The sequence below is a fragment of the Oryzias latipes genome, chromosome 16 (assembly GCF_053564925.1).
Source record: "Oryzias latipes strain Hd-rR chromosome 16, Olatipes_Hd-rR_3.1".
NCBI classification, from domain to species: Eukaryota; Metazoa; Chordata; class Actinopteri; order Beloniformes; family Adrianichthyidae; genus Oryzias; species Oryzias latipes.
In genome coordinates this window covers 13,273,258-13,287,588 of record NC_136252.1, presented here as the reverse complement: position 1 = coordinate 13,287,588, position 14,331 = coordinate 13,273,258, and the positions used below count along the sequence as shown (strand labels likewise).

The 14,331-nt window shown below is 37.4% G+C and overlaps 1 protein-coding gene across 2 annotated transcripts in view; it reads left to right on the top strand.

Annotated features, from left to right (window-relative positions):
- Positions 1 to 14,331, top strand: part of sntb1 (syntrophin, basic 1) — a 50,923-nt gene that overhangs the window by 24,401 nt on the left and 12,191 nt on the right. For both annotated transcript variants that reach the window (XM_023964055.2, XM_023964054.2), the window contains exons 3-6: positions 6,327 to 6,444; positions 6,581 to 6,670; positions 8,582 to 8,718; positions 8,833 to 9,029. In XM_023964055.2, coding sequence (XP_023819823.1) covers positions 6,327 to 6,444; positions 6,581 to 6,670; positions 8,582 to 8,718; positions 8,833 to 9,029 — 542 coding nt within the window. The remainder of the gene's footprint in view (positions 1 to 6,326; positions 6,445 to 6,580; positions 6,671 to 8,581; positions 8,719 to 8,832; positions 9,030 to 14,331) is intronic.

Here is a 14,331-nt window from a genome sequence, read left to right as displayed (position 1 = left end):
GACACAGGAAGGATTTTTTTCTTAGATTTAAAGCAGTCTGTTTCCGGCATCAGCCTCCACTTTAGTGTCCCTTCCACCACAGTGTTTTCTCTCCCTGTGAGCAATACTTTATCATCCATCCTCCCTGCTGCCTGTTTTTACCATCTTTCCTTCTTGTTTGTGCTTTCCTGCAGCTTGTGATTGTCCTATCCCCGTCTTCTCTTTCATCATCCGTGTTCCCAAAAGAAAGATGAGTTTCTTTTTCCATCAGGCTCTGAATCTCTCTTCATGATTTCGTTTTTCACTCTTCACAGTTCTGAGAGTTTCCCTGTTAATCAATCCCTTCATCGGCATGTCATTTTGTGCAGAACTAAACCTCGTGAAGAGAAGGAAAGAAACATCAACGACAAGCCACAGTAGTAAAATGTGACCCTGTAGGTCTAAAGTGTATATTTGCAGATCAGTTGTGATTAACCTGACAAAAACAAGAGGGCAAAAGGTTACCGTGATACCCAAAAATAAATGTTTCTTTTGTTGAATATGATTGTATGTCTAATTAATGAAGCTTGTTCTTAATTGGAAGCAGGCGGCAGGGTGATTTGTTGGTCAACTCACAGCCAGAAAGCTTCTCGTTGAAATCTCTGCAGGTATTTGGTTGAAGAATTTGATTTCACCCGCACAGCGTAAAAAGGATATAATTAGTTTATTATTTAAAACTGAATAAAGGTTTGAGTGCTGTTGTTCTTGTTGTGTTTTTTTAATGTTTATCTGTGTGTGGCCTTGTAATTAATTGGCAGCCCATATAGCCAATACTCTGCACCGATTGTGCCAGCAAATCCTGTGACCATGTAGAGGATAAAAAGGCTTATAGAAAACGAACAAAGGTGTAAAGCGGACACGAATATGCAAATTTACATAAGAGCTGTTGCTTTTAAACCTGAAAACTAAGATGTGAGAGACCAGCTGCAAATCTGCCTCTTTTCTCAAATCTGAAACAAAGGGTTAGATGATCAGTTTTAACTAGGCACATTTAATTAAGTCCTGCAGCAGTCATGGATTGCAAGGACCAGATTGTTTTCGCAATTAAGAAAAAAAAAATGCAGGAGGTCCAAAAAATCCTTAAAGATGAGGAATAAGCCCCAACAGACATGAACAGTGCGCAGTGCGAATGGCTGCATAACAATTTTCAGCCATTCAATATTGCTGCAGAATCTTCTATATTGTAATCGGAATTACTATCTATTACTATGGCTTGCAACAGTCCTGAGCTGCAATCCTTCGCAATTCTTCTTTCCTTCTATGCTTTTTATCAAAACCCCCCCCCCCCCCCCCCTCCAGGTAGGTGGAAGCCCCTTTGAGCAGTTTCCATTATTTTGGGTGTAGCTTCTTTCCCTTTAGAATAATTTTCCTCTTTTAACAAAATTCATTTTAAAATATATAACATGCATAATTGTTCTTAAACCTAATTTTTCTTAAATCTAGAATATTTGAACCAGAGAAAAATAAATAGTCTAGAAATCTAAAGCAAAAACCGTGGGCATATATCCTCTGGATCAATATTGTCCGACTTCAACTATAGAAATCTGGACAGCAAAAACAAAGTTTAATGTTTAAGATTTAGTGTTGCATTGTTTTGATGTCTGTGCATTGTCATTGTTAAACAGCTAAGGGGTAAGAAAATCTGGGAAATTTTTATTGTTAGAGATTTCTTTTTGCACTTTGTGTTAGAAACTAGTGTTTTAATTTTTGTTTAGATAAAAAAAAGAGGGCACATTTTGTGTACATTTCAGGATAATTGGTGCTATTTATTTTCTTAATTTTTTTTCACTTAGAGTGCCTTTAATTTTTTTATAAAAAAAAAATTAAAGAATCTACCAAGTTTCTGCTGAAGAGCCTACAGGACAGCAGAACGTAACTGCAGATGGAAAACATCAATAAACAAATCTATTAAGAAATGACCATGAGCATTGCTGTTCCCATTAAAAAAAATGTCCCTGCCTGAATGATGACGATACATGGGATGTAGCATAATATGAACATACTAGATAAAAGAGTTTGATTCTGGATTTATTAACCTTTGATAGAACAACTTTTAAGTATTTAAACTAATGTTGATTAAATTTTACCAGAAATGGTACTATTTATTTTTGACACAGATTCTGAAGTTAATTCCTTATTAGACATTTTGAAGGCCTTTTAAATTGCATATTTTAATCAATGGCTTCATTTCTTGGGATCCAGCAGTTTTGCTTCAGCTCCATTAATCATTGAATTTCAGTTTCTTTGTGCGTTGGCTGTTTGTACCTTGCAAAGCGATCCGTTTCCTCTTCAGCTTCTTACAGAGTGCAATATTTTACTATTTCATTAGAAAATGTCATCATATCTTGTTCTTTACACAAATCTGTTGTGACCTGCTTTGAGTGAGGCTCTCTTGAAGCTTAATCTTCAGAGAAACCTTGTCTTTAATAATTCTGCTTTCAGTGCTCACTCTTCTCTGGTGTGTTAGTGTGTAGTTATAAAATCCAAATGATGATGTTTTAAGTCCTACTCCATTATTCCATTTATTATTGTGGTGTCTTTTTAAAGATCTTATTCTAGCACATCCATCTCCCACTGACTTACAGCATCCTGAAATTATTAATGCAGAACTTGTCATGTTTTTTTAACCTGCATTTACTCAAACTGTTATCTTTTTTTTACACTGAGATTTTCTAAAGAACCATTTGTCATCTATAGATCAATAATTTCATTTAAAATCAAAACAATCTTTATGAATCAAATTAAAACTTTAAATAAAGCTGATTGATTATTGATGTCCTAGTCCATGGTATGAGCATGAGGGAGGCTGGACAAAGCAAAGAGTACAACCAAACATCAGTAAATTCACTCTGTCCACCATAATCCGAAGATTTAGAGAAGAGAACAGGTAAATACATTTTACTGACATTATAGTACAGTATGTTTTTACAAGTGCTCCGTGTAAATTCAAAAGATTTCTGTTTTTTTCTTTTTGTACAAGTCCTAAATGCAGAGGTTTTCTGCATCATGCATTTAGCCTGCAGACAACTATAAACTTTTATTTCTCTGACTTCCCGTCCTGAGCATTGTGATTTTTATTTTTCTACGTAGTGTTTCGTTGCCGTTCAATGTTGCTTTTAATTTGACTGACTCGGCGCACAATTTCACAACAAAGTTCACTTTTGAGCACAGATTGAACTGTTTTGAGGTGAAAGTTTGGTTTTGCAAGAAGAGTCTGATGTTTTGTGACTGTAGCTTGAAAATTGGGTTTTGTGCTCACAGTTTAGAGAAAAGGAGAGCAGCTTTCAAGAAAAGTGTCTTAACAATCTAGAAAAACTTTGAAAAAATATGTTTCTAGTTTGCAATTTTTTTATGCTAAAAGATCATTTGCACAATAAAAAAAATTAGTGAATATAATCTGGGTCTGTAGCTCTGAGTAATAAAATTACCTTAAGGGTTTGTTAAGATATTCCTGTACTATTAGGAGGTGTTTCTTTTTTTTAGTGTGTGATCACTTTGTGATTGAGGGTTATCTTGTTGGTGTACAGTCTGCAAATAAGTCAAGGATGGTTTTTGTTTTTAGCTAATTTTACTGAGGCTAAAAGCCTTAATATTAGTAATGAGCCTAACCTTGATATTCACATGTAAATGATTCAGGATTGCAAAGATTCATCCTCCATAATTCACGTCTATAATATTGTTTTAATAATATGTATATAATAGTTAAAATGTATGTAAATGTCTATAATATGTATTTTAAATATAAATACACATGTTGAGAAAGTTTTTTATTCTAATATTTTTACACATTCAAATCCTTGAAAATTGTTAGAAGTCATTTCACTAAATGAACTAAAAGGTTATTTGTTAAAAAGGTAAGGAGGTTTATTAAATAAAGAAACCCCAACATCCAAACACACTACCTCACTCACTACTAATAACCCTTACCTTACTGCTAAATAAATAAAAATATCTGATTTATGAAGTAAAAACGAAGGGAAAGCTGTTGGTTGTCAAAATTTGTAGTTTACATTTGTGGCTGATAGAAAAAATCCTGCTATGGAACTTTTGCTGATATCTTCATAGAAGTGGTAGATCCCTTAAGGGTAATCCAGAGTTGAATGTTCCCTGTGTTGCTCATAATGTTTGTTTTATTACTGAGACATTTATTCCAGGATTTAATCAGGCTATCATCCAGTGACCGTGAGTTTTTGCTGTTGACACATCATTTTTGTGTGCACATTGATAAAGTTTCGTGACCAATCACGGACAGTGAGACAAAGCCCTCTTTGACTCACCCATAAATGCTTGGCAAATGTTTAAAAGAAGGTATATACTCACAAGAAAATATGGCAGGTCAAATGCTCATATTTATACCGTAAAACTATGATTATAGTCAGACTTTGCCTGTTTCCTAGTCATAACCAATAGTTAAAGATTTCTTAACATGAGCCTACAAAGTATTTGTTTTACAATGTAAAGGATGACATGGTTTAAGAGACGTTCTGCCTGAATGAAACTTGTTCACTCTTTTTGCTAGACTATGACCGATTTGCATCCAATTAACTGTTTTTTAAATCCAGTTTAAATCCTGTTTAAAGTCTGATAACAGATGCAGAACAGTCGTTTGTGAGGACAAGTTCAATGGTTAAAATAGTTACTAAAGTATCACTACCTCAGCCACGCCAGAGAAAATGTGGAGAAATTAATGTCTTTTGTCAAAATTGATACTTTTTTTTGATGATGCCCACAAATTTTGTTTAAGAACATTTTTTTAATGACCAAAGTGTTTAGAAGTGTTGTATTCAGGCAACATGTCAGGCAATGGGATATTGAAGCAATAAACATTCTTAGCCAAAATCTCATCAGCAGCCTACAGAGCAAATGTAAGAAAAAGGTACAGAGCAGATCCGCTAAACATGTGTGGTGAAAAATTATGAGGCTTATATGTGTAATGGAACTGTTGATTCATAGGATAAAGATTCAGAATAAACGCGTCCAAACCCACTGCAGTATAAAGATGATTACATTATTAATATAGCCGCAAACTGTAGAGACACAACATAGGACTAACTAGATTTTCCTTTGAAGCAGTTTTGGTCAAATGTATTCTTTTTTTTATTTTTATGTTTGCCTATATACCAGTACATTTAATTTGTTTTTAACAAAACGATGATAAAAATATTAATCTCTGAATTATTTAATTAAGATTTGAGCAGCTGCTATTGCAAAATAGTAAGAATTACTTGTTAAGGATGAATGTGTGTTTATTATGGCCACTTTGTTCACAACGACCACTTTTCTAGTTAGTGTTTTAATCTTCTGGTAGTAATTATCCAAGTTTCCATTGTCCTCATTATTCTGATTGGTCCTTCATCTAAGCCCTGCCCCCACGTGCCAGAAAGAAGCCAAAAGTTGAAACTGGAAAAAAAAGTTTAAACTGGAAAAAAAGATTTTACAATTTGAAAATTTGAGTTTTCAGCCTTAAAAGCTGAATATTTGAAACGGAAAGAAGTCAAGGTTATTTTCGATTTTCACAAATCCCTTTTATGTGGGTCTATCATGGGTCTGTCACTTTTTCAAAGTCTGTTTTTGGTTTTATTAATTTTAAATTTCAACTTCAGTTTTTCAGCTTTCAGTTTCCATTTGTTGTATTTCGCTTTTCAATACTTTTGGCACTCAATTGTCACCGTATTTTTGAGCCCACTTCTGATTTGTGTTAATTTCTTACTTCTTTGCTGTCTTTTTTGCTACTTTTTAATATCTCTCCTCATTAAGTGCAGCAGTTTTTCTATTCTTTAATACATCTGTTTTACACATAAAAACACTTAATGCTGCACAATAAAGCAATTTTTCACTGCCTTGTACATCATTGGCAGCAACAATTTGTAAACATTTATCTTCACTGAGCAGACAACAGCAGCTGCATTCAGAGAGACGACAAGGATAGGCTCCTTCTTTTCAGGCTGCTAATGTCCCTACTGTAAATGATATCGGCAGATTAGTCATGGAAATTTGCTGGAAGACGTCATGATAGACCCACACAGAATGTGTGAGCAAATCTTCCTACTCTCTACTTGTACCATCTCAGATTTTAGAACACCTTAGTTCATCCTTCTCACTAAAAATATTGGATAAGAACTGGTGCATCTGTAAAAATTAAAGCCTCAATTGATACATTTGTTATGAAAAAAGTATTAGTTGAGACAAAATACGAGTTAAATGACATAATTTGATTATATTTGGTCATTTGAAATATCTTTTCCGTAGAAACTTTGTTACTGATCTTTGAGAAGTAAAATATCTTGTTTTGTTTTGTTTTCCTCCAGACAACTGGAGCTGCATTCTCCTGATGCCAGGCACACCGTGGTGCTGCGGTGCCCAGACCAACCATCTGCCCTGTCCTGGTTTGCTGCCATACACTCTGTCCTCTCAACGCTGACGCAGGTCTGAGACCGATTTTGTAAAGAAAAATCTCATCATCAGCATGAATTAAATTTGTCGGCTGCCATTATTCAGCTTCTAGGAACTGTTTTCATTGTTCTGCTTGACAAAAGATAATGTGGACTGTTACCGTACTCAGAGGGTTCTAGCAGAGGTCATCCAAAACACATCCAGGACCGGGATCGCTGGCAGCAAAGAGATACGGCACCTGGGCTGGCTGGCAGGGAAGGTAGGAATGCGTCTTTGTGTTGTCAACTAGGATATCTGTCCAATGTGCATAGCAATACTTTAAGGGGTTGTATTTGAATCCCAATAACAGTACTTATTGCGGTCACAGAAGTTTTTAAAATATTGATTATAATTGCACAAGAGGCTGCACGATGGCACAGTGGTTAGCGCTCTTGCCTCACAGCAAGAAGGCCCCTGGTTCAAGTCCTGCCTTTCTGTGTGGAGTTTGCATGTTCTCCCTGTGCATGCGTGGGTTCTCTCCGGGGACTCCGGCTTCCTCCCTCCATCCAAAAACATGCTTCAAAGGTTAATTGGTCACTCTAAATTGTCCATAGGTGTGAATGTGAGTGTGCATGTGATATGTGTGACCCTGTCTAAGGCGTCCCCTGCCTTTGCCCATAAGTGTCCGGGATAGGCTCCGGCAACCCCGTGACCCCGAAAGGGACAAACGGAGGAAGATGAATAATTGTGCAAGAATTATAATCAATATTTTTAATAAAGTCATCTGAAACAAAATAAAACAACTGTGTGCCTGAAGCTGCCACATTTCCCCCCTTTTTGTGGGGATTGTGTTGGCGGTGATGCATATCTGTCGCATAATGAGCTTATTTTTCCAGCAAACGGTCATAGGTTTTGTTCCTTTTTTACATACTTATGGAGATTATGAATCCTGCAGCTTTTTTTCCTACTTTATTGGTTTGACAACATTGATGAAACTCTTGAGGGTACAGTATAATGATTAAACCAGGCTTGCTCAGTTTAGACAGGACAATGTTGTCCAAGCAATTCACATCAGGCACTACGTTAAAGTGGTGTTTTAGCCACTATAACAAATAAACAGAAAATTCTATAGTGAAATTCATCAAATGTTTGCTTTAACACCCTTTGATTTTTTTTTACCGTTAGACTGCCTTTGCCTTTCAACCCTATGTTTATCTTTGCATGTCAAGAACACGGTCTTGCTTTTGTGCTTGTATGCAAAATTCACAGAAGCGTGCACACACATGCACAAACACACACACACACAGCCAAAAGTAAACTTCCCCCTCTTTTACACTCAACCACCTGAGCAAAAACATGTCTACGTCTTTCTAAATTAAGCACAGTGAATTTGCCAAATATTTGATCCTCCACATGAAATACAATACTGTCGTGTTACTTAGCAACTTATAACTTATGTTATGTTAAAAAGGTAACCTTTGACCCTCCGAATCCCACAGTATGATTGGTAGAGACAGAACTTCAAAGAGCAGCTTAGGATCCCATGGCTCGGCTGCAGATAATCTACCATAATGAGAACCGTTCTGGAGCATAGTCACATAAAATTCACATGAATCGTGTCGATGTGCGGGTGTGTGCGTGTCCTTTAGTGAGAGGGTTGTAGAGAGGAGTGGGTAAGGGGGGGGGGGGGGGGGGGTTGAATACATAAAGAATGTACCTGCTTTTGCACACCAATTACATTTTATTTTAGCTCAGTCCCTGCAGGATACATAAAAGAGAATCTCGACATTTTGGTTTTGGACTCAAAATAAAGGCTTTTACTCGCTGAATACCCACACAGAAAATGTGCTGAGACAGATTAACTGTTGGAAAGGAAGTTTTTACCTCACATTTGGGAAGAATGGAGTAAACTAGCTGCTTAAAGTTAAGTTGATCCATTGTGTTTTGCGGTTTTCTGCAGGTTTTTAAGGAATTTTCTTTTAAATAATTTTTCTGACTCTTGTCTTAAGCAAGGCAAACAAAGGGGAACTTTATTTAACACATTTAACCCCTGACATGGCACAGGGGTTGTTTTGTTTGTTATTAGTCCCTGTAAATGTGTCCTTTTAAGCAAACCCTATTGTTATAACTTGAATTGTATGGCTGCAGTAGCTCCTGTTTTATTGTTTTTTTGTGTGTGTTTATGCCACAGACGGAGAGCGAGAAGCAGTGCTGGAAGCCCGTTTTTGTGGTGATGACAGAGAAGGACCTGTTACTGTACGACTGTTTGCCACGAGGCAAAGAGGCCTGGCAGAACCCTGCACACATTTTTCCACTTTTAGCAACACGGTAGGTAATCCATGTGCAAATAAGTTATGGATCTGTGTAGTGTGTTAACTGCTTCAAATGTCAGAACAACAATTATTCTTCCTTCTGCTTGCTTTTGTGCAAATTGTCGTGTAGGCTGGTCCAGTCGGGTCCTGATCGGGGATCGCCTCGCTCTGGTACAGAGCTGTGCTTCGCCACTCGGACTGGCACCAGACTCGGCATTGAAACTCATATTTTCCGAGCTGAAACCACTAAGGATCTGTCCATGTGGACCAGACAGATAGTCAACGCATGTCATGCTTCAGCCGAGATGATTAAAGAAGTCACAACAAGTGAGTGGCATCATCTGAGACAGTCCCATTGAGGTTTGGCAATACCTCCATTTAACCATGCACACTGAAATACGAAATCTGTCGCGTTGATGTGGAAGTAGCAGAGATTTGTTTTAGATTGCTTTTCTGCGGTCATAAGGAATGCAGGTGAAGCCACAACATAAAGCTGTGGTGCACATGCAAGCGGGGGGCCCTGCATCCAGGAGAGGGTTTGTGATGTAATCTGAGGGCCATATGGAAGACGTGGGCGCAAAGGCTTGCTATTCTTAGAGGAAAACTTTTTGTGTGTGCTGTTTGGCACTGAGAATTGGTCGTTTTGGGAATTCCAGCGTAATACCTCCCCTTCTTCCCCCCTTTTTTTTTTTCCGTATCCAGGGAACCACTTCTCTCCTCAGGGTCTCTCTCCTCTTTCTTTGTGCCAAGTTAAGTTTCACCTTAGCTTCTTCTCATGTTCTTTATAAAACAGCTGGTCTTCATTGCTAAATTTATCTTCAGCACTATTTCCTTGTTGCAAGTGTTGTGTAGAAATCTTGATTATTATTGTAGCCTCTTTAAATGCATCTCCATCAACTGATCTAGTTGTCTTACTTCTATGAAACATGCTATTTATCTCTGAGTCACGATGGTGGAATTTTTGGCTAAAGATATCCTGAATCTATCTTATGTCAGTGTATCGGATTGTCAACCACAAATATGGATTGAATCAAATCGTTGTTGAAATGAATCGTCACACCCCTAAAATTTTATTTTTTTTTAAATTATACTCAGTAGGAACTAACAGGTCTATATTTTCCCTCCTCTTTGGTTCTAGTCTAAATCTCTGTTTTGTATAGTGTAAATCACATTAACAAATCACTCGACACAAAAGCATTTTAAATATCACAACCACAATGAAAGAAGTAAAACAAATATATGAAAAACTGCATTACATTTTAGAAAACAAAACTAAATTACAGACACCAAAATTGCTGTTTTTTGTATCTTAAAATAAGCATTAGTGTGAATTCTCACCATTAACGTCTAAGATCTATTTTAGATGTATTTGCTTGAATCCATGTTACTCAAACGTCTCATTATAATTGATGAATTGACAGCTGCTTAACTGCATTTGAGGGTTTTTTGTGTTTCCCAGTAGGAAGGTAAAGCAGCTTAATGACTTGAACCAATTATTTCAGTGGATGTAAAAAATTAATTAATTTACCCGCAGTGGCCAACTGTCACCGAAAAATATACCAAATTTCTCTCACTTTTAATGACTTATAAATTTGATAGAATTGGCAGTGGGGATAGAACTTTTGTCCCATAATAACCTTTTAATTTGTTGACGAATTGCTATGGTAACTGCAGTGTCGTCTTACACTGTTTTATTTATTAACTGTATTATTACTTTGCCCTTTTTTTCGTGTGTCACTCCACTGGCTGCCGCACTGAAAGAAGGGTCTTTATTGCTGCCTGAAATGCCCCGTCTCTGTGAGCGCACATTCTGACGGGAACCCTGTTTTACCCACTAAACACACTTTTTCTAAAAGAGTTCTATTGCAGTCCTGAACACGGCAACACAACACGGACCATTTGATTCAATTACAGCCCAATTATCAAGACACTGGTCCCAATATATTGTTTATGTTAAAAATGATAAAACATGGAAGGCATTCAAGTTTATTCAATCATAATGTTGATTTTTTTTTCAGGTTTAAAGAATACAATTTTGTACTTTTTATTGTATGTGTGCACTCTACTTGTATTTTTTTCTCATTGGAACTCACTTTTAGCAGAAAAATAACCTGAAATGAGGAAAGCTTAGTTTAATAAAAGTAGGCACAAAGTCCAGTTATAAATTAACAAGATTTGATCACATATAAGGCTTAAAGTTCACTGCAGTTGTACAGTGTCATTAAAAAAAAATAATCAAAAAGCCTTAAAGGGTTATCAACCAAAAAAGATTTGTTAGTTTTTTAATTTTCAGTGATTGAGTCCATTGAATTGTCAGATCCATTGAAGATTTTAGGTGACTGCTGTGAATGTCTGGAGCACGACAGTGGAAGTGGTTAGGTTGACATCTGGAGGTATTCTTGGGCAAACATATTTTCTTTTTCAGGAAGTGTTAAATTAATGTTCTTCGTGGGATTTCTTTTTATCAGTGGGCTCTGAAGCTCTCCCTATTACTCCTAATCTCAGATTTCGCTGTTTACTCTGCCTCTTGATGTGGGAGGTATTTTTTTTTTCAAGCCGTTTGCCAGGAACTCAGCAAATGTTGGCCCTACAGGAAGCTTCCTGTGATGTGCAAAAATAGTAAAAGTGGTAACAGGTTGTCCCAACCAATCAAAATTCACTGTCTGGTTCCAAAAACATTTCCAGTGCTTTATTTTTTTAGACCTCACATTTTTTTAAATGTAATTTTTTTAGCAGCCATTATGTCTAGAGGTCTTGCCCAATTAAGAAAAATAGAGTAGACTGATTAAATTCAAGTCAATAAGACCCCACCACATAAATAGATTCACTTTGAAATCCTATGTAAACACATATACAGTTGAGCAAAAAGGTCATTGTCAGTCACCAATTCTCTAAGTTGCCCCACAAAAAAAAGATTAGTTTGGTCTGTAATGTTCATCAAAGATACACTTCTACTGTGGGATGTAAGAAAATAATCCAGGAAATGGCATCGTATGGAGCAGAAAATAAGGATTTAGCTCCTACAAATAAACAAGAATTCAGTCCCCCACAGATCTGTTACATTATCTTTAAGCAATTCTAATATCTTCCACTGTTTATATGTGTTAATACCTGTTTAAACTGATTGTATGAATAAAACCATCTCATTGGCTTTGTGCTAAAGTGACTCCCCTTAGACTGGAAGGTAATGAGTTAAAATCCCCAGTTGAGTCATACCAATGACTCTAAAAATGGAACCCACAGCCTCCCTGCTTAACACTAAAGGGAATGGATTGGAGCGGTAAACCCCAAATAGGTGTGTGACATCTAATGGCACTTCACCTAAAAGATACAGGTTAAACAGCCAGACTGCAACCATAACACTATGCCCAAGACGAAAGAGCTGTCTAAGAACACCAGAGACAAGATTGTAGACCTTAACAAGACTGGATGAACCAATCTACAATAAAGAGATAAACTGTTGGAACACGAATCAGAAAATGGAAGAAATACAAGATCGCTGACAACCTCCCTCCACCTGCGACTCTTTTCAAAAGCTCACTTGGTGGAACAAATGATCTTAAGAACGGTGAAGAACTGCACGGTGGAACTGATCAATGACCTGAAGAGAGCTGGACCACAGTAACCAAGATTACCGTACACTAAATTGATTAAAATCCTGTAATGCTCCAAAAGTGATCCGGAGACTATCTGGATGATCCAGAGGAGGACTGGGAGAATTTCATGTGGTCAGATAAGACTGAAATGAAACTCTTTAGTATATAGCATCTTCTCGTTATATTGTGCACATTTTTTCAGTGCAATTTTTTATGGTTTCTGACCTTAGATCATTATCAATTTATCTCCTCCTTAACATGCGTCTGGTACAGAATCCATTCAGTTGTCCAAACTTGGCAAAAATATTCCATTGTGAGCAGATCTTTATTTTTATTCTATAATTTTCTTTTAAGGTTTGAACTTTGACAGTTTAAGCAAAAGAAATTGTGGACATTTTCAGAAAGTGAATAAGGTGTGTTGTGGGCCTTAAACATCTATTGGGGCGGCCGTGACGCAGAGGTAGGGCGGTCGACCTCTGAACATAAAATTGCCGGTTTGGTTCCCGCCTTGCCAGCCCATGTCTTGAAGAATCCTTGAGTAAGACACTGAACCCAATTTGTCCTTTACTGGTTATAGGTTGGTGCCAAAGCGCTTTACAGTCACAGTTCCTTTTACCTGTTCACACACACACACGTTCACACACTGATGGCAGCTTTGCTGCCGAACACTGGCGCCAACCAATGAGGCGAAGTGGGGTTCAGTGTCTTGCTCAAGGACACTTCAAAACATGACCAAAAAATACCAGCCATGCAGTCAAAAACGTGCGCAACAGCTCGGGAATCAGCTTTGAACTTTTCAAACAGCTTCACAATAATTATTACGTTTTAATTTCACTGTGGCAAACGTTTTTTTCCCTATGGTGTGCATTAATTCAAATTGCCCGTTCTTGAAGTCTGATGTGGAAAAATAATGGACATTGTATGAAACTCTAGTTTTATTTAGAAGTGGCAGTATGTATACAGGTGGGTGGGGTGACAGTAGTAGCACTGCTTGAATGGACCTCTTCCTTATGACATCACTGAGTGTAAAAAGCTCATTGTAAGAGGAGATTGTCACTCAAACCCGTCTTTTTTATTTTCAAATCTGAGAAAAACAAACAGACATGATACCCCCACGTGCCACTGTCTTTCCCTCTGGGTGCCAACCGTGGCAGGCGTATTCCCGGTTGCCGATCTTAGCGATAATTTTGAACATAAGATGTTCAATATCGAGATGTACTGATATTCAGTAGTTTCCAACACTTTGCTGATATATTTTCATGCCACTCTGTAAAGTATGCAAGTTAAAGCACATGTAGTCAGAGGAAATAGAGGAGTTTTGGTACAACTAAAGAAAGGAAAAAAGGTTTAGTTCGAAAATAATTTTTGAAGTTGTGATTTTCTCACAGCTTAGTAATAAAGTAATATAAAGAAGCAATAACCCAAAATTTGAAGAGTTCCAAGTCTTGAATAAATTGTCCATGTATATATTTTTCTTGCTGCAGCAAAGATCAGGCAGTGTAGCACCACTTTCAAGAGTGTGCTAATGCTGACAAATTGGAGTTTAATACAAGTCCTTAACCACGGCTCTTAAATACAACTCTTACCCTTGGCTCCCTCAATTTATTTTTTTTCCTCCTAAGTTAAATTACATCATTCCTCCAAAGCTCTTTCCTAATTAAGAGGGCCTAATATGCGCTGAGAGTGTGCTGGAAAGAAGAGAACAGCGCAGAGCCTGGCAGCCATGGAAAACAAGTGTTCAGTCCAGAGCAACAATTGTTGTGCCACTCATCTTATTCAAGACCCACTCTGAGGAAAACTGTTTTCTGGTGTTTTAACTTGTTTTTGTGGCGTTTTTCTAATGAAGGAGGACACAAATTGAAAATTAAGCTTAAAATAGCATTTCTAAGCAGAAGATTGTGAGTATGTGTGCGTGAGTGCATGGGTGGGATGGACCTGGGGCTGGCTCGCTGGGACCCTCTGGGGCTTTCCCTCCCCATTACAGAGAGGGGAGGGCACTGAGAGGGTTGGGGAGGGGGGCTCAGATAACGCGG